Source organism: Centruroides sculpturatus, unplaced genomic scaffold (genome assembly GCF_000671375.1).
Source record: "Centruroides sculpturatus isolate CEXI.00-Female unplaced genomic scaffold, Cexi_2.0 scaffold26, whole genome shotgun sequence".
In the NCBI taxonomy this organism is placed as follows: domain Eukaryota; kingdom Metazoa; phylum Arthropoda; class Arachnida; order Scorpiones; family Buthidae; genus Centruroides; species Centruroides sculpturatus.
Genome location: NW_019384653.1, coordinates 372,982 through 389,553, shown reverse-complemented (window position 1 = coordinate 389,553; position 16,572 = coordinate 372,982). Strand labels below are relative to the sequence as shown.

The 16,572-nt window shown below is 25.7% G+C and overlaps 2 protein-coding genes across 4 annotated transcripts in view; one reads left to right on the top strand and one right to left on the bottom strand.

Annotated features, from left to right (window-relative positions):
• Nucleotides 1–3,793, bottom strand: part of LOC111626337 (arginase-1-like) — a 79,838-nt gene extending 76,045 nt beyond the window's left edge. For both annotated transcript variants that reach the window (XM_023369667.1, XM_023369666.1), the window contains exon 1: nucleotides 3,691–3,793. The gene's annotated coding sequence lies outside the window, so the exon portion shown is untranslated. The remainder of the gene's footprint in view (nucleotides 1–3,690) is intronic.
• Nucleotides 3,794–5,483: 1,690 nt separating this feature from the next.
• LOC111626335 (two pore calcium channel protein 1-like) overlaps nucleotides 5,484–16,572 on the top strand; it is a 64,389-nt gene continuing 53,300 nt past the window's right edge. The window contains exons 1-6 of one of the 2 annotated variants that reach the window (XM_023369665.1): nucleotides 5,484–5,652; nucleotides 8,657–9,028; nucleotides 10,857–10,939; nucleotides 11,071–11,191; nucleotides 11,305–11,556; nucleotides 13,646–13,764. In XM_023369665.1, coding sequence (XP_023225433.1) covers nucleotides 8,738–9,028; nucleotides 10,857–10,939; nucleotides 11,071–11,191; nucleotides 11,305–11,556; nucleotides 13,646–13,764 — 866 coding nt within the window. In that variant the 5' untranslated portion in view covers nucleotides 5,484–5,652; nucleotides 8,657–8,737. Of the gene's footprint in view, nucleotides 5,653–5,676; nucleotides 6,192–8,656; nucleotides 9,029–10,856; nucleotides 10,940–11,070; nucleotides 11,192–11,304; nucleotides 11,557–13,645; nucleotides 13,765–16,572 lie in introns of those variants that run through there. The other variant, XM_023369664.1, reaches the window with a different exon arrangement.

Genomic DNA, 16,572 nt, shown 5'->3' with positions numbered 1-16,572 from the left:
TATTTAGAATCCTGATCAGATTCTACCCATGATATTCCTCATGGGTAAATTCTGCCATAGACTTAAGCTCAGATTTTGGGTGCTTACAAAGTTTATGCAATTCAGTTCTGTTCACAAGCATAAACAAACACATTATTCAATTTTTCCTTGACATTCCTTGAGTTTTAAACAATTTAACATAAGCTGGAGCTTAAGCTCAATTGTTAACAGTTCTATAATCTCTATGAAACTAATGGTATAAATCAATATAAATAACCTTAACTAGACGTAAATACCAATAAATCAAAAGAAACAAAAGAAATAAAACAAAAACAAACATTTTCTTATGTTTTAAATGGTCATCCTCAGGTTCAAAGAACGTAGATATAAATGAATTAAATTTCTGTTTTATTTTTTAAAAAATTTAAACTTGTATATGTCGCAAAATATGCACATGTCTAATGTATAATATTTAACAATGTGCTTCAAACCAGATGATCATTACTTAACCTTTTCTTAAAAAAAGAGAAGCTTGTTTTTGTTTTATTTCTTTTATTTTTGCTGGTATATTTACATCTAGTTGAAGTTATTTAACTTAATAGTTCTATATTCATTTATATACTCATAAGCACCAAGCCCAAAACCTATTACATATGAACTGAATTGATCATTCTGAAACAAGGTTGGTTGGAGTTGTTGGAGTTAAGTTACATAATCAGCCATTAAATCAAATATCATTGCTTTTATTTTTAACACACTAAATAAATTCTAACTTTAAGCCTAAATCTCATTCAGCTCAATTTGCAAGCATTGAAAATAACAAGTACAATCCTAATATAAATTATAGTGTGTGATATATAATCCAATAAACTGAAAGCTTTTAATACCCTCTTCAGTGCAATAAGTTTGCTTTTAATAATCAGTTTATTAATTATTTCTTTTCTGTAAGCAGGACTGGTTTGGGCATCAACATCTGCTTGGGTGTCATTTTGCAAAAAATAATTTTATAAAAAATAAAGAAATTATCTTTAAAACTTAAAGGTTGAGTATCAAATGGTTGCAATAATTAAGATGTCACAGCTCCGAGAAGATCAAATCTGGGCAAGCAACTCCGGGAATTTTTCATAGACAATCTGTCCTGGATATGTCAGGTCCTATCACTCACCATCTGACTGAAACAAAGATTGGAAATTGATTCTGATAGAGGAAGAGATGCTCTTTTTAATGGTCCCAAAAAGAATGAAATCTGAGATGACCAATTTTGAGACACAGTAGAGCAATCAATTGGAGACCGGGGTTGTTCGGAAAATCGATTTTTTGGATAACCGATTATGTATGAAAAATATATTAACCTATCCCATGTTGAAATTCGTTCAAATCCTGGCACATCCTTAAGTACCCTTTCATGGTTGCGCCAGTGCTGCCAACTAAAACACACACACCAACAAAAATAATATTGGAGTAGCCCAAGACATAGACAAATATTGCCACAGAACTAGCAGAAATTTAAATTTGCCAACTAGAAAGCTTTCAGTTAATTGACATTTCGGCTGATCGACATTTGGATAATCGATGCTCTACTGTATTTGTCCCTCAACATTGGTACAAATCAGCCTTGAGGCATTTTTACTTGAGCATGACTCTAAGTTGGAAAGATCATTCCTACTTACTTTACCTTTTCTGCAGAATATCCACAGTTAACTCTTTCATTTCAATAAAACATACATTTCACATGGATTTGAGACAGATAATAAAAAGATCACTGTCTTATATAATTAGTGTTTTTGCAACAGTACATTAAGACCCTACTTAACGCTGTCTTGATTAACGCTGATTCTATACAACACAGTCTGCTCAAAGCCTAAAAAATGCTCAAAATTTACGCTGATTTAAATTATCGTGGCATTTTATTAATTCGTATATAATATGATTATTTACAAACATGAACCAATCAGGAAAAGGTGGGAATTCATCGTATGTATGTATATAACATAAGTGTGTGTATNTTAAAACTTAAAGGTTGAGTATCAAATGGTTGCAATAATTAAGATGTCACAGCTCCGAGAAGATCAAATCTGGGCAAGCAACTCCGGGAATTTTTCATAGACAATCTGTCCTGGATATGTCAGGTCCTATCACTCACCATCTGACTGAAACAAAGATTGGAAATTGATTCTGATAGAGGAAGAGATGCTCTTTTTAATGGTCCCAAAAAGAATGAAATCTGAGATGACCAATTTTGAGACACAGTAGAGCAATCAATTGGAGACCGGGGTTGTTTGGAAAATCGATTTTTTGGATAACCGATTATGTATGAAAAATATATTAACCTATCCCATGTTGAAATTCGTTCAAATCCTGGCACATCCTTAAGTACCCTTTCATGGTTGCGCCAGTGCTGCCAACTAAAACACACACACCAACAAAAATAATATTGGAGTAGCCCAAGACATAGACAAATATTGCCACAGAACTAGCAGAAATTTAAATTTGCCAACTAGAAAGCTTTCAGTTAATTGACATTTCGGCTGATCGACATTTGGATAATCGATGCTCTACTGTATTTGTCCCTCAACATTGGTACAAATCAGCCTTGAGGCATTTTTACTTGAGCATGACTCTAAGTTGGAAAGATCATTCCTACTTACTTTACCTTTTCTGCAGAATATCCACAGTTAACTCTTTCATTTCAATAAAACATACATTTCACATGGATTTGAGACAGATAATAAAAAGATCACTGTCTTATATAATTAGTGTTTTTGCAACAGTACATTAAGACCCTACTTAACGCTGTCTTGATTAACGCTGATTCTATACAACACAGTCTGCTCAAAGCCTAAAAAATGCTCAAAATTTACGCTGATTTAAATTATCGTGGCATTTTATTAATTCGTATATAATATGATTATTTACAAACATGAACCAATCAGGAAAAGGTGGGAATTCATCGTATGTATGTATATAACATAAGTGTGTGTATTATATATATATATATTATACATACATTAAACATTATAATTAATTAATTGAATTAAACCATTGATACAGGGGGGAATAATAATACTACAATTAAACTTAAATGTATTAAATTCATATTTTATTTTATTTGCTGATTTTTCAGGAATTTTGTTTACACGAATCTGCATGAATTTTGGTATTTATACAAATGGAAAATAAATGTATGTTCGTTAATCAAAAAAATTATTTTAATTGAAAATTAATAAAATTTATGGCTATTTAATATCTGCCAACCATATTAAGTTTTTCCAATTATTTTTAAATTAAATTTTAAAATATTTAATAATTAAATAATAATTTGGGAACAAGTTATTGTATTAACCACATGAAAAAGCAACGTGATTAGTTTAGCGGCAAAGCAAGTTTTTAAAGCGACGACTTTAAAAAATTTTTCTTCTAACATCCTTAAACTTCTATAAACATTTAAATTCCAGAATTTTCTTTTAATTAAAATGAACAATTTGAATAATTTTAAATCGTAATTTTTTGTCATAGGTCTATATATCTATAGAACCGCTTGATTGATTAACGATCGATCCATAGTTCGATCAAAGGCAGCATTTGCATAAACATTTTTATAATCGTATAAAAAGAATAAAAATTGTTAATTTTATAAGTGAATTAATATAAATAATAATCGATTTGAAAATAATTTTTAAATTTTAAACCCCGACATTTATAATTGTTTACCTTTTTCCCCCTTCGCTCTTGAAAATCACGCGATCGGATCTGATCTGGTCACCTCTTAACCCTTGGGATAAACACAATCGATCCATAATTTGATATTTCAAACGACATCTAGTGTTGAACATATTTCTACCGAAAAAAATTTTTGAAATATTTTAAATTACAATGTATATTTGTAAGAATGATAATTAGTAAAATCTAATTTTAAAAATATTATCTAAACATAAATAAATAAATAATTGTATCGAAAATAAACACAAAACATTTTTAATATAAAATCTGTCGTATTAGTGAAGATTATAAACAAAATTATTTATATAAAACCTTATTTTATTTTTTATATTGAATTTCTAATGATATCATCGTTATTTAATGACAACAATTTGAATAAATTATATAATGAGCTTATAAATATATTGTAAAACTATCATCTTGTTGAAGTTAATTTAGAATGTTCAAAGGTTTAAACAGATTTAATACATTTTAAAATGCAAAAATTGATAAAAAGAAATCCGATCAATATCAAGAAATATCCAAAGACAGCTAAACAGAATTTACTTTTGAATGTTTTTTCCGAAAAAAAATTCAAAATTTTGGCTTATAACTACATCTTTTTGGCTTACAACTAATTTTTTTTTTAATGTCGCATTGATCTGTGTAATACTAATACATTTAAAATTAATATTTTTAAACATTTTCCGTAGAATTTTAGCTCTTAAAATTACAAATAATTTAAATATTTTTCTTTCAAATTGATGACGATTATAAAAACATTTTTTAAAAATTTCATTTATACTATTTATAATAAATTAACTTCGTTTCATTTTATTATCAATACTGATTTTTTTCAATGTTAATTGACTTTAACTTATGTAAATTGGAAATTATAAAAAAACTGGATAAATAAGGTTGGATAATTAAAAAAAATTACCTTGAAATTAATTATGTAATAACTGAAATGCAATATAAAAAGCATTGTTAATTAAATTTATTTAGAATTTCGTATTTTAAAAAATTCAGTAAATTTATTTTGATATTTATAATGTATAACGGATGTCATAAAGCCGTTAAAATAGCAAAGAAAAAAAACCTGAAATTCCTTTGTTACATATGAAAAAATTTATTATTTTTAAATGAAAATGAATTGTTTTTAATATAGATTATTTAATTTTGATAAGAAAAACACGTTTCCTTACATTCTTAAAATATTTTAATTACACGAAGTACATTTTTCAAAGATTTACACTGAATGTAATGTAAAAAACCAATTCGCTAACGCTGTCATACAATATAGACTTACTGATATTGTGCAAGATAGATTCTATTAATGCTCATAAACAGTTACATTTAATAAATAAAAGCCTAATCAGGAAATAACAGTACTGAAACGAAAATTGTAATAAAAAAAATCGTTTATTTTGTATTAAAAAATCGCTAACGCGCAGAAAAAATGCGCGCGCACAATATTTATCATTATTTAATTAATTTGATTTAAAATATTATAATGAAATTAATCTTTCAAATTATTATTAAAATTATTCGAAAAAAATTACGAAGAGCGTTGGTGTAAAGGTTATTGAACTCTGCGTCACGATAAGACACGATGATCATAAGAAACACTACAACAGCACTAGGAGTTACCGAGGAATTAATCCGGATTTGAGCATTAATTAAAAAAATAAAATATAAAAATTATAATAATTTAAAGTTTATTCATATATTTTGCTACAGAACTGATTATACAAACATTAAAATTTGTATATATACAAATGCGATAAGTCGAAAAAAATTGGCGTAAGGAAACCAAAACCTTAGCGACGTGTCGGTATACACGTCACAAGTTTAATCGCTAATCAGAGTTGCTTTTGTTTCTTGCAGTCTCCTCCCACCAGGTATCGAGAGGCGGGTGTCCCAACATTTTGATATATTCTCAGTAAAAGCGTTAAATTATGATTAATAATAAAGGTAAGTTATTTACAATATCATCGTTTCCGCTGGGATTAATGGATCGGAAATTATTTGCATCGACTTTTCCTACATAATTGATTAATGTGAACTGTATCGCGCTGTTAAATCTGTCAGGAAGTAGTAAACATTCAAAAAGTGGTTGTCTATTACGTTATTGAAATCGATTAATTTTGACATTTTGACCACGTGTTTCTGTAATATTTGCATATTTATGTATTTGTAATGCTTATAAGATTACGCAGAAAGCTTTACGTCGTTTTTAAAGGCTAAAAGTTCACTTACCTCTATTGAATTGAACCGTGAAAAGACGGGAAATTTTTTTTTATCATCGGTTTTTAAAAGTTTATTTTAGCATCAAAATTCTGTGTAGTTGATTAAATGTGTTGAAAGGATGTATCGGTTGATAATGAAATATTATTCGATATGTGTATTGATTAATTAAATATAAAACTTAAATTGTTCTATTTATCAATATTCACGGACAGCTATAATAATTTGGATATTCATATTAAGTTACTTAGGAGGAAGTTTCAGAGGTGAGGATAAAATTTTAAACTAGAAACATAATCATATCAGCATTGATTTTTATTNGTGAAGCTTCAACATTGCCAGCTGGTGATGGTGTTTCAGATAAAATATCTACAACTATCAAAAAATCTGATCATATGAATAATCTACCAAAAATTGTGAAGGAACGGGTAGTGTCTTTTTCAAAAAACATAGACAATGTTTGCATCTTTACTGGAGATAAATCAATAGAAGCTGATGATAAATCAGATGTACCTATTTTAGAAAATGTTAGTATAAAATTAAGTTTAATATGATAAAAATATATTTGTAAATATTACATATTAAGTGCTTTACAAATCAGATAAACTTTTATGACAAGAAAATTTACTTTCACAAATAAGTCATAATTTTCATATATTGAATTTTAACTTGAAACACTATATAGTTTAATTTCAAATTCATTAAGACTCACTGATAGTTGAATTAAGTTTAAATTAATATCATTGAATTATGTGTTTTTTATTATGGAATTAAATATGCATGGGCATCCACTGAGGGGGCAAACATGGCACTTGCCCACTCTAGAATAGAGTAAAAAATTATAACATAACTCAGTCCCTTTTAGGATTGAGATATGTAACCTTTTTTTTTTTTTACACCCCTCAACCATGGAACACTTTGATACAGTACTGTATTCTATATCTACTAGTGAAAAACCCAAAAAACTAAATAATTAAATAAAAATTTATTTATGTAATTATTTGTCTCCAAGCTTTGCTTCTGGAAAATTTTCTGCAGGTGCCTGTGTAAATATGCTAATCATCAGTTTTAAATTTTGTCATGTGTTAGGTTTCAATGTAGAGTTAACATTACTTTGTTTATATCTGTTTTCAATGGATGTTACAAAACAGATATTTTTTGTTTATATAATAATAGAAAAGTATTAAAATAAAGAAAATTAGCAAATGAAATAGATCAGGTACAAAATCAGTTTGAATTTAATAATAAAATTATTTATATTAAAAAATGTTATTAAATGAATTTTTCATGGCAGATAATCATAAATTCACTTAAATAAAGACTTATCATTTAAAAAAAAGTAATTATACTAAGATCTACAGATAATCTATTATTTAAAGATACAGAATTTCTGAATCACAAATTCATAAAAAAGTACATATTCAGTATTAGTTGTGAACAATTGGCAAGTTTTCTAATAACTGATAAAAAGTTTAAATCTTGATTATATTTCATGGTTTTATATTTGAATACATTGTACTGCATGTAAATTTTTTTTTATGCTGTTTGGATTTCATTGAATAAATGATTTAATTTTTAAATTAACTAGTGACTTTGTATTTCTAAAAGAAAAATATTATAAATCTATTAATTTTATTAGAAATCAAAGTTTGAAAATAGTAAATGTAATTCTCAGAAATTGCTCTTTACATTCTTTACTTTAAAAATCTAATTGCTTAAAAAGTAATTATGTTTCTAAAGATTTATAAAATATTGAATGAGAATTTTGAAATGTAATATTTTGCTTTTATAATTGCTTTTTTTTAATGTAAATTTTAATATTAAAAAATTAGGTATATAATGCCACCTTTTGTTATGTTTTATAATTTGAAATTTTAAAATTAATATTAAAATCATATATATTAAATTTTGGTTACTTCAATAAAATCATTTTTTAGATAAATATGTAAAATGTTAAGAGAATAGCTGTAACAGAAATCATGTTCACGTTAAGTTGAGATGCACTTATTCTGGTAAAATAATGGATCTTAAAGCTTTTTTTTATTTAAAAAAAGCCATAAAACAAAAAAATAAAAATTGCTTTATATTTGGGGTGGCTTAAGCAAATTTTAAGTGAAGTTGTAATGTTCAATATGACTAATATATTGGTATTTTGATAGTCTCAGTTAGGAAGTGGCAGAAGAATATAATGAAGTATTAGTCATATTAAACATTACAACTTTACTTGATAAAAATATTTATTTATTTATTTAAAAATACAGTAGAGCATCGATTTTCCGAAAGTCAATCTTCCGAAAGAATTCCAGTCGGCAAATTTAAATTTTCGCTAGTGCTGTGGCATAAAAACTTTATCTAAAAAATATTTGATAAATTTAGTAAAAAATATTTTATTAAATTACTAATTAAATAAGTATATTTAACAGCTGTAATTTTTCATATATTTAAAAGTAGCTTACAAGTTATAATTTTTAAATATTTGCTGCACAGTTTAAGACATTAACCTTGTTTTTGAGATCAGTATTTAAATCATGTTTCAGACATGGATATTTGTGTTGTGTTTTAATGGAAATTGCTGTTTGGGAAGTGTATTGTAACTGTAAAAGTATGATCTATAGCACTTAAGTAAACTAAAATAAAATTGATAAGTAAATAAGTTATAAATATAATATATAAAATTCTTATAATGTAAATAAAATGTTAAAAACAACTTTTAAAGTATATTTTATTTCAGGAATCATGAAGAAGATGAAAAATGTGTAATTTTAAGAAATGTATATTTATGTGATTTGTATGGATTAAAACTTGGGAAAATATGGCAGAAGGATTTTCATCTGAACTAATATCTAATGAAAAACCACATGTTGATCAAGAAAGTGTTGAATTGCATTCAATTGGCAGTGAAGCTTCAACATTGCCAGCTGGTGATGGTGTTTCAGATAAAATATCTACAACTATCAAAAAATCTGATCATATGAATAATCTACCAAAAATTGTGAAGGAACGGGTAGTGTCTTTTTCAAAAAACATAGACAATGTTTGCATCTTTACTGGAGATAAATCAATAGAAGCTGATGATAAATCAGATGTACCTATTTTAGAAAATGTTAGTATAAAATTAAGTTTAATATGATAAAAATATATTTGTAAATATTACATATTAAGTGCTTTACAAATCAGATAAACTTTTATGACAAGAAAATTTACTTTCACAAATAAGTCATAATTTTCATATAATGAATTTTAACTTGAAACACTATATAGTTTAATTTCAAATTCATTAAGACTCACTGATAGTTGAATTAAGTTTAAATTAATATCATTGAATTATGTGTTTTTTATTATGGAATTAAATATGCATGGGCATCCACTGAGGGGGCAAACATGGCACTTGCCCACTCTAGAATAGAGTAAAAAATTATAACATAACTCAGTCCCTTTTAGGATTGAGATATGTAACCTTTTTTTTTTTTTACACCCCTCAACCATGGAACACTTTGATACAGTACTGTATTCTATATCTACTAGTGAAAAACCCAAAAAACTAAATAATTAAATAAAAATTTATTTATGTAATTATTTGTCTCCAAGCTTTGCTTCTGGAAAATTTTCTGCAGGTGCCTGTGTAAATATGCTAATCATCAGTTTTAAATTTTGTCATGTGTTAGGTTTCAATGTAGAGTTAACATTACTTTGTTTATATCTGTTTTCAATGGATGTTACAAAACAGATATTTTTTGTTTATATAATAATAGAAAAGTATTAAAATAAAGAAAATTAGCAAATGAAATAGATCAGGTACAAAATCAGTTTGAATTTAATAATAAAATTATTTATATTAAAAAATGTTATTAAATGAATTTTTCATGGCAGATAATCATAAATTCACTTAAATAAAGACTTATCATTTAAAAAAAAGTAATTATACTAAGATCTACAGATAATCTATTATTTAAAGATACAGAATTTCTGAATCACAAATTCATAAAAAAGTACATATTCAGTATTAGTTGTGAACAATTGGCAAGTTTTCTAATAACTGATAAAAAGTTTAAATCTTGATTATATTTCATGGTTTTATATTTGAATACATTGTACTGCATGTAAATTTTTTTTTATGCTGTTTGGATTTCATTGAATAAATGATTTAATTTTTAAATTAACTAGTGACTTTGTATTTCTAAAAGAAAAATATTATAAATCTATTAATTTTATTAGAAATCAAAGTTTGAAAATAGTAAATGTAATTCTCAGAAATTGCTCTTTACATTCTTTACTTTAAAAATCTAATTGCTTAAAAAGTAATTATGTTTCTAAAGATTTATAAAATATTGAATGAGAATTTTGAAATGTAATATTTTGCTTTTATAATTGCTTTTTTTTAATGTAAATTTTAATATTAAAAAATTAGGTATATAATGCCACCTTTTGTTATGTTTTATAATTTGAAATTTTAAAATTAATATTAAAATCATATATATTAAATTTTGGTTACTTCAATAAAATCATTTTTTAGATAAATATGTAAAATGTTAAGAGAATAGCTGTAACAGAAATCATGTTCACGTTAAGTTGAGATGCACTTATTCTGGTAAAATAATGGATCTTAAAGCTTTTTTTTATTTAAAAAAAGCCATAAAACAAAAAAATAAAAATTGCTTTATATTTGGGGTGGCTTAAGCAAATTTTAAGTGAAGTTGTAATGTTCAATATGACTAATATATTGGTATTTTGATAGTCTCAGTTAGGAAGTGGCAGAAGAATATAATGAAGTATTAGTCATATTAAACATTACAACTTTACTTGATAAAAATATTTATTTATTTATTTTTATTGTAAATAAATTCATAAGAATTAAGTATGGTTTAAATTAGAATATTTTCATAAAGAATTACTATAGATCAAATAATAAAGATTTTCTTTTTCTATCTTAGAATTTAATTCTAGCTTCAACTTTAGTTGTTGATGCAAAAAATGGTCGTCATTCAGATTTTGAAATGAATGATAAAAGTGTGAGGTAAATACTTTTATTGAAACTTTAATATTAAAATTTTAAAAAATATTTTATCATGATATCTATATATGAATTTTGTAAACGAAACAATTTCTAAATAAATTATTGGTTTTTTTTTTGTCTAAATTTTTCAGAATGTATATAATATATCATCATAGTGGTCTTAGATACCTACTTTACTTTTTCATCTTATTACATCATTTTGTAGCTGTATTTGAAAAACCTGCTTTCAAAAGCTGGGAACTTCCATATTGGGTAGATAACTCATTAAAGTTTTTAAAAATTTGTGAAATTATAAATTAATGCAGTAAAAATATTGATGTTTATTTAACAACAGATGACAAAATAATTCTTTCTTCCATTTACAGGTTACAATGGCACTTGAGCTAGCATGTCTTTCATTTTACGTATTTCGTCTTCTGCATTTAGCTTCATTTCTTCCTCTTGATAAATTTTGGCGTGATAAGAAAAATCTTCTTATTTTATCTGCAATACTATTAACAGGTATAGATATGATCTGTTATGCTGTACTAGTGAATGCTGGACATTCTGATATTTCGGTTCGATGGTCAAGACCACTTCGTCCTATTTTTATAATAAACTTCAGTGAAAATAAACAGGTATAGTCTTTTATTTTAGTTAGTTGAATTTATAAAATCAGATATTTCTAAGATTTATTTTATATTTAAAAAATAAATCTCTACTGCATAAATTTATTTATTTAAATATCTTTTATTCAGACTCCAAATTTTTCTTATTAGAATATAAAAATTATATTTAATCTTATGCTTTATAATAAAATTTGTTAAGAATTAATTGATGAAACTTTAAAAGTTTATGTGTTAGTTTTGGAATTATTTTGGAATTTCTAAATTAAAATTCTTAATTGAATTCTGCTGTATGATTTTCTTAAAATACATATTAATATATAGATTAGAAAAAACATTATTATGTAGCCTACAGTGTATTATTCTGTATTAAATTGTGATTGAAGACACCATTTTAATGAACTGCTTTTCTAACTCAATTTTACAATTCTTAATAGTCTTAAAAATGAAGCCTTATTATTTTACTTTTATATTTTTTAGAAGTCTTAAAATTTAATTTAAGTACTTTTTAAGGATTAAAAGTTTTTACATTATTTTTATATCTTTTAATTAATAAATCAAATTGCTAGAAAGCCAAACTTTAAAAAAAAATGCATCATTCAGAGCCAATTACAAATAATAATTTGCTAAAAAATGATTTTCTCACTGAAAATAATTAAAATTGACTTAATAATAATTGGTTGTAAAGTTCATAAAAAATTACGAGATTATGAAATAAAAGGATTGTTTTAATCTCCCAGGAAATATGAACTTTAGTAAAAGAAAATGCTATTAAACCTAAATATTTACTGCTTTACTCTTAAAAAATAATTTTAAAAGCAAAAATATTTGCTTCTCCATCTTTTCTGTATGAAGCTCTTAGCATAGAATTTTTTTCTAATGTTCTTTTGTGTAAACGTTGTATCCTTCATTTGAATCATTGTTAAAAATTATGCCAGAAGATCTTTTAAAAATATACACAAGAAGAGTCCTAACTTTGTTCAGGATCAAAAATAACAGTTAGTGATGATGAGACCTGCACCAACATAAGTGACATAGTCTATAGTCTTGTACCTGTAATAATTTAGATATAGTTTTAAGCTATAATGAAATTTAAAATAAGCTATTTTATATAAACATAAAATGTAAATTTTATATACAGTGTTTCTCTTAACAGAAAATTACAGATGATTATGTAATTAACCATTAATCCCAAATTATCAATTTTAATCCAATATCAACTTGCTGGATTTGTTCAGCAATGTTTTGGTTTTAGTTAAATTAATAGTCCCAAATATTGGTGATTCAGACAACTAGTATTTGGATTAATATAGAGATATATATTAGCTTCTGATAAGTAAATAGGTAATAAACAATTATTAAAAAGTAAAGATAAGAATTGATAAGTAACAATTCTTTATTTCTCTTAAGTAAACATAAGCATTCAAACTAGAATTATGAATTATCAAAATTAATTTGCTTAAATTAAATAAAAGAGATAATTCTTAATTTTTTTAGCTATTTAATAATTGTTTTTATTAAATAACTAATAATAATTATTACATTTTATTTTACTTGTACATGAATTGATGACTGATTTAGCTCAGTATTTTCTCACAATTTTATGCTTATAAAATATTTTAAAAAAAATATCATCTGTCATTTGTAATAATAAATTTAAAGTATGAGGCAAAAATAAGTTAATCAAAGAATGAAGCTTGATTTATTATCAAGTTACATTTTAGCTAATTAAATACTATTCAGATATTATAGATTTCAAATTTTTCTTTAATATGCTGAAATTTCTTTTTAATTTAAATGTTCATTTGTTAATTTATGTCTGCTTTGAATGTTTTGAATCCATTTACATTAAATATTTATGTTTTTGGAGTATAAATTTATGGCAAAGCTCTGTAATGGATAATTTAATAAAGATTGAAGTTTTAAAATTATTTTATATTCAATAAAAAAAGTCTGAATTACTGAGTGAATTTGAAAAACTTTAAACAAATTAAGAAACAGAATTAATATTTTTAATACCCATAAAGTTATGTTCAATTATAAGAATAATAAATTTTATTAAGATTTCAAATAAACTTTATTCCTGTTAAAATTATTTTAGGTAAGAAGAGCATTTCGAAATATTAGGAGGACATTGCCCGATATTCTGAATGTTTTGATCCTGTTCTTTTTAAGTATAGGATTATTTTCACTTATGGCTCAGAAATTATTTAAAAAAAGGTAATAATTATGAAGAATTTCATGAAGCTTTATTATTGTTAGAATAATACTTTAATTTTAGGAATGTAGAATGTAATGTTTTACTTATGTAATCAGATATTTTAAATTGAGATTATATTACAATAATGTTTGAAATTTAATAATAAATGAACAGTAATTTATATTAGATACAAAGTTTATTTTATAAAATGAAAAATTCAAATATTTTATAATTATGAACTATAAGAATGTTTGAAATATTACTATTAATGCTAATATTCATTGACTCCTTTTTTATTTGAGTGATGGGTTTAATTTAGTTAATGTCATGTTTGACTTCATTTCAGTTATTTATCTTTTACTTTCCCAGTTCTGTTATATATAACAGAGGGAAACTATGGCAATTGGTCAAGAAACAACCTTGAAGATTTTTACATTTTTGGACTCGGGACCTTAAAATGTCAAGAAATTCAAAAAAATTTGAGGATTTTTTTGTGTGTATGAATGTTTGTGTGCACACCTGTGATATGATTTTGTTCGCCCTCTTTGAAGGTTAATAATTCCTGTTCTTTTTGTTGAAAATTTCTGAAATTTTGTAGGGAGGTTTATTAGTGGGATTGATGATATTAAATTTTGGTGATCTAAGGTCAAGGGGTGGGGAGATAGTGGAGGTCATGTGTATCTCCAGTTGGGTTGGACTTAATGATGATTTTACTCATTACAGTCAACTCCCCTATAACACTGTTGATAATTCCATTTTATATGACTTCCATGTTGTATGAGTTACTTAGATTTTACAAATACATGAGCTGTCCACAGCCCGGCATACATATTTGTAAAATCTAAGTGACTCATACAACATGGAATTCATATAGAACAGAATTATCAACAGTGTTATAGAGGGGTCAATTGTATTAGCATTTACAATTTTTTACAAAACCCATCCCTACCCTCAAAATTAAGCTTTTGCCATTTTATAATAGTTTATTAAAAAAAACTTTTATATTTTTAAATGTAACAGTTAGTGATAACAAATGTTACTGGGAAAGTTAAGCAACTCATTGCTGGATTTTTTTGTTAAGCAGTACATTCAACACCAATAAAATCCAGCAAAATTTAACAAAAATTTAATAACAAACTTTTTCAATTACATTTAGCAGTTATTTGTAGGTTGTTGAATGTTCTAAAATAGAACATTATTTTGAATATATAAAAATTTTTAAAATTAGAATAGGAATCTGATTGAATAGGGCCAGTAACTGTTTTACTGATGTTGATTATATTGTTTAATATCACATCTAGTTTTTAAGTCTACAACGTGTTTAGTTAATTTTCAATTATATTTGTATGGTTGTAAAATTTACATGTGTTTGGTCATGTGTTTTTCATTTTTGTATTTTTTAATAATTTTTCAACATTGATATAAATTTGATATGAAACCAAAAGTGCATGTGAACAATAACATTTTTGAACAAATAGTTCAAAATTTAACAAATGATAATGTGACTTTTGAAGATTGAGATGACAGTGATTTGTTTGAAGAACATAGGCTGTCATAATTTTGACATTCCATCAGAGCAGAGTTTGACAGAAGAGAAAGCAGAAGAAGAATTAGAAGATAATGGATAGGACGTTGGAAAAGATAGAATCTTGAAATGGTGTAAAAAGGAGTATACTCAAAACAATTATACAAGTGTTCCTCTGAACAATTATTTACTGCAAAAAAATGTAACTCTTATTGATAGTCTGAAGAACAATAAGAAAGAAATTCCACAAAAATTTTTACCAAAAATGAAAAGAGCTGTTGGATCATTTTTACTTGGATTCCAAAAAACACTTTAAATCTTTGACTTTGTTTCCCACAAAAATAAAGTTGTAATTTTATTTTCATCATTACACTACAAAAAGAAATTGATATTACTACTAATAAACCAGAAATCATTATGGGATATAATGAAACTAAAGAAGAAGTGGACATTGTGAAGTTCACACAAAATGTATGTAGGCCAGAAAAGGAAAGACGTATCAATAACTAAGCAACAGTATGGTCAAGTAAAGTATTTTATTTCACGTATATGAACAGGATTTTTTTAGATTCCAACTTTGCAGTAATTTATCACAATATGACATCAAACGATATTTCGGCAGACAATGACAAAATGTATCATTCACGACAAATATAAATGGTGACCGAAAACTATGACTAATACTTATGTGCTAACTTAAAACTAGGGAAAGAAAGATGATGGGAATAGAGAATCTAGGAAAATAGAATACAGTAAAGAGTGAAATACCCAGGGTTTTGCTGGACTTCACAAATTTGGGTGGGATACCACGTTGAACTTTTTCTGAAAAGTCTATTGTCGTTACCTTCACTAGGTTTCTCTTCGCACCTCATTACATCTTTTTATTGTAACTACAATAAAAATCCAATTCTCTTCTCAAACTCTCTCAAATTCTCCAGTTGTTGCCATTTGCAACCTGGAGTACCACATTAGACGTCTGTCCTCCTTGAGGTCTGGTCCAAAGAATGTTCTTTATTTTACTGGCCCCAGGGCTTCTTTTCTTTCATTGTTCTTTGTGGTTCCAAGAATTGGTCACCCCACTCAAGGGAAAAGAGTTAGAAAGGAAAGTTCTGGATGGAAGAAGAATCAAAGAACAAAGGAGAGGACTAAAACTATACTTAACCCTAAATAATTAAACTTAAATTCTAGTTACGTTATAACTACACATTTGTTGAGTGGACTACGCATTAAAAAATGTTAATATCAACAAAATTGTTTAATAAAAATAAAAACTTGTTACATGGCACAATAGTATGGATAAATA